Raw genomic sequence first — 4,701 nt, 5'->3', positions numbered from 1 at the left:
TTAAAATTTCACCTCACAACATAGCCTATGACGCTCTCGGGGTCCAGACGTGTGACTGTGCAAAATTTTGTGCCTGTAGCTGCGACGCCTCCAACACTTTTCCTTTCACTTTTTCCCCATTATGTAGATAGGGGCAAAATTGATTGGTGAATTGGAAAGCGCGGGGTTAAAATTTCACCTCACAACATAGCCTATGACGCTCTCGGGGTCCAGACGTGTGACTGTGCAAAATTTTGTGGCTGTAGCTGCGACGGTTCAGATGCCAATCCCGGACATACATACACACATACATACATACATTCAGCTTTATATATTAGATAACAACCCTAATTACAGTGAATTATTATATAAAATATAAATATAATTAATCATAATACAAAAAGCTATATATATTCAACAATAAAGTGACAAAGTGCAAAATTTTGAGATCAGATCACATCCATCAGTGCTGCTCCAGAGAATTCAAAGGTCCACATCCAGATTAGATTTTTCCAAAGGATTAAATACATATCATATCAAAGGTTCATATAAAGACTATATCACTGAATGAAATAAAAAAAGACAAGAAGAAAAAGAGATTAAAATCACATAAAAATACTAAAAGTGAGTTAAAGAACAGTGATTATCAATCCAAAGATGACAGAACTACAAAAATGACGAAAAACTCAATTGCTCATTAAGTCCCCGAGGGACCATTGTATCTAAATTTACTATCCAACGACACTCTTTTTGCTTTAAAATACGTAGAGCGTCACCACCTCTAATCCCCATATGAACGCAATCAATTCCCCAGACCTTCAATTCTTTTGAGTTGCATTTATGTTTCAATTTGAAGTGTCTGGGGATTGTTTTTAGGGACTCCACGTCGTCCACATCACGAGCGGCCTCTATGTCCCTCACGTGTTCACGGGTTCTGACCCGTAACTCACGTGATGTCAATCCTATGTAAATCAAACCACAACCACACATGGCATAATATATGACATGTGTGGTTGTGCACGTAATATATTCCCTGATGTCAAAATTCTTAAGGCCGCTCGATGATGTGAAGGACGTGGACCTAATATGATTCTTGCGTGCCAGACACCCCCCGCAGGGAAAGAAACCCTTTCTATTGCCCCTATTTCTATTTACGCTGTTAACTGGCTCATGCAGCTTTACATGAACACCCGATCCTTACACTATGGCTGGTCCGAACAACGAAAGCAATTGTTACCATCCACCTCTCGTGTCTCCCCTTTTTCCTATAGATTGTAAGCTTGCGAGCAGCAGGGCCCTCATTCCTATTGGTATCTATTGTGAACTGTGATTTTTGTTATGCTGTAATGTCTATTGTCTGTACAAGTCCCCTCTATCATTTGTAAAGCGCTGCGGAATATGTTGGCGCTATATAAATAAAATTATTATTATTATTACTGGTTTTGTCTTCGTACCAGTTAAGTGCTTCATCGGTGTCCTAAAAAGCCTATTTGCAGGTACCACAAGGCGTTGGTCTTGAAGGGGTTAAACTACTGTAGATCCCAGAGACAAGTCACTCCCTTTCTGGTTAATGTGGATCACACCCACTGGTTGTTTATTGGAGGATTCAGCTTTCAGTTCATCCTGCTTCAGTTCAGTCAGTGATGGCGTCTGCTGGTCTGAGAAAGGTGCTGGAATGTTCCATCTGTCTGACCCTGTATACAGATCCTGTAACCCCGAGATGTGGACATAGCTTCTGCCGGGTCTGTTTCGATCACATACTGAATGCACAAGAACAGTGCGGAGTTTATTCCTGTCCTGAATGTAGGGAACAGTTTCGGAGGCGGCCGGCACTAAAGAGGAACATAGCTTTGTGTAATGCAGTGGAGACCTTCCTGTCTTCTCATCCACATCAGGAGATCACCGGGATCTGCTGCACTTACTGCATTCACTCTCCTGTACCTGCTGTTAGATCCTGTCTACACTGTGAGGCTTCTCTGTGTGATAATCACCTGAGAGTTCACAGCAAATCAGCAGAACACGTCCTCACTGATCCCAGCACTTCTCTGGAGACCAGGAAATGTTCTGTCCACAAGAGAATTATGGAATATTTCTGCATTGATGATGCTGCTTGTATCTGTGTGTCCTGCAGTTTGGTCGGACAACACCGGGGACATTCGATGGAGATGTTGGATGAGGCATCTGAGAAAAAGAAGAAGAAACTGAGAGATGTTCTGCAGAAACTGATCACCAAAAGAGAGATGACAGAGGAAAGAGTCCAGAATCTGGAGGAGCACAAGAGAAAAGCTCAAGAAAAAGCAACTAGAGGATCCGAGAGAGTCAATATCCTGTTTATAGATATCAGAAGGCAGGTGGACAACCTGGAGAAGAGGATCCTGAGTGAGATCTCCAGGCAGGAAAAGCAGGAGTCACTGTCACTGTCTGATGTGATCCAGAATCTGGAAATAAAGAAGGACGAGCTGTCCAGGAAGATGAGGCACATTGAGGAGCTGTGTAACATGACGGATCCACTGACTGTCTTACAGGATCCAGACATCGGTGACTTGTGTGATCCTGAGGAGGATGGGGCTGATGACACAGGGGGGCATGATGAAGGTGATGAGGACACATGGGGGCATGATGGAGGTGATGACATTACCAGTGGAGAAAACGAAGGTGATGAGGACACAGAGAAACATGATGTAGGTGATATGAATACAGGGGGATCTGCTAACATTCATGAGTTCGATGTAATTAGAGGGATGTTACATGCAGGTCTCTCAGATATAATGACTTTTCTACCAACTGTCTCACCTGCAAAACAAAGCGGAGAAAGGCCTTGCTCCTCAAGCTTCCAATTTCCTTCCAGACACAGACCAGCTTTACCAGGTGCAAAGTACAGAGGAGATGATGTAATGGTCAGGCCTGGAGGTCCTGGAGGGAGAGTAATGGTGGAAGGAACGATAGGGATGTATGGGGAGGGTCCTGCAGACATATTACTGGATGTAAACACAGCTAGTAAAGATATTCTTATATTAGATGACCTGAAAACTGCGACCTGGACAGAAATATCAGAAAACTATCCAGGGAAAGCGGAGAGATTCCAGAAATATCAGGTGATGAGCATAAGAGGATTTACCTCAGGACGACATTACTGGGATGTGGAGAGGAGTAAATCGTGGCGGTGGTGCGTGGGGATGTGTTACCCCAGTATAAAGAGGAGGCATTATAAGTCATTCTATGGCTGTAATAATAAATCCTGGGCTTTATATGGAGGGGAGGCATACAATAACTATAATCAGTATTTATTAATGCATGACGGTGAACAGATCCCGTTACCTCACCAGATCTCCAGTGATGGAGTCAGGATATGTCTGGATTATGAGGCCGGGCAGTTGTCCTTCTATGAGCTGTGTGACCCCATCAGACACTTACACACCTTCACTGCCACCTTCACCGAGCCCCTCCATGCTGCGTTATATGTATGTGATGGTTCTATAAAGATATCAGGATGAAATGAAAGAAATCTACTCCAAGGGCTATACATTTTTGTTTTATTTTTCTCTAGCTGTAGCTTGTTTCTTGGGATGTAGAGTTTTATTTTTGATACCACCATTGTAGGGCTTAATTAAGTCTAAATTACTTTTTTTTGGGAAATGAAAAAATATACAGTACATGTTTCTTTTACTATTTTTTTGACATACTGTTCGGTTACCGCTTGGCAAGAGTGATGACTTTTTACCTTTTTTTTAGCTGTAGAATTACATTTTCTGAATGACAAATTGTGCTTTTTCATCGATAAACCTCATGGTGGGATGTTCATAGCTCCAGTTCATATATATTTTCTAATCTGATGGTCCCTGTTTTGGCGGTTGTAGTGGCGTGATGTCAGTAAGACTGGACCTTGTAGTCAGAGATGTTTTGAGTTAGGACTATACCTTAAAGGTACCGTTACACTAAGCGACGCTCCAGTGATATAGACAACGATCCGACCTAAACTAGATCGCTGCAGCGTCGCTGTTAGGTCGCTGTAGAGACGTCAAACACAGCAACTCCAGAACGATGCAGGAGCGATCCAGTGACGTAACGGCGACTCACTTATCGTTCACGCTCCATGTAAAAACATTGCTGACATCGTTGCTTTTGCTGTCAAACATGACGATACACGCCGATCTAGCGACCAAATAAAGTTCTGGACTTCTAGCTCCGACCAGCGATATCACAACGGGATCCAGATCGCTGCTGCGTGTCAAACTCAACGAGATCGCTATCCAGGACGCTGCAACGTCACGGATCGTTATCGTTCTCGTTGGAAAGTTGTTTAGTGTGAAGGTACCTTAAGTCTCATTCAGGCATCCATTTTTCATGACCGTGCTCTGTGTTTTTTACTTATGAAACACTCATCATAGTTTATGACGCATTTCTTTGCTGAGACACTTCTGTTTTTGATAAAAATTACCAATACATATGAATCCATAAAAATCATTGATGTGACACAGATGGACCAGGAGACAATCCTCGCTCCGTCCATGATAAACATAGCAATGTACAGGGGATGTTTAGCTTTTATTGATTTATGGTTTCATCAGTGAAAACTTACAACTGACCAAACTTTGAACCAGGACACTGACAAACAACAATCCATGTTCTAATGTATGAGAAAAATCATGGATGTCTGAACAAGGCCCAAGAATTTGAGGTTTTAGGAAGTCAATTAGAAAAAAAGCATGATTTGTCAAAGTT

At 42.4% G+C, this 4,701-nt stretch overlaps 1 protein-coding gene across 1 annotated transcript; it reads left to right on the top strand.

Annotated features, from left to right (window-relative positions):
• Positions 1–1,611: 1,611 nt before the first annotated feature.
• LOC143777004 (E3 ubiquitin/ISG15 ligase TRIM25-like) lies at positions 1,612–4,076 on the top strand. Its single transcript, XM_077266889.1, has one exon. The coding sequence runs from the start codon at positions 1,623–1,625 to the stop codon at positions 3,471–3,473; it is 1,851 nt and encodes a 616-aa protein (XP_077123004.1). The 5' UTR covers positions 1,612–1,622; the 3' UTR covers positions 3,474–4,076.
• Positions 4,077–4,701: the final 625 nt, after the last annotated feature.

Source organism: Ranitomeya variabilis, chromosome 5 (genome assembly GCF_051348905.1).
Source record: "Ranitomeya variabilis isolate aRanVar5 chromosome 5, aRanVar5.hap1, whole genome shotgun sequence".
NCBI classification, from domain to species: Eukaryota; Metazoa; Chordata; class Amphibia; order Anura; family Dendrobatidae; genus Ranitomeya; species Ranitomeya variabilis.
The sequence above is the reverse complement of the archived record's forward strand: the minus strand, read 5'-3'. Positions and strand labels throughout refer to the sequence as shown.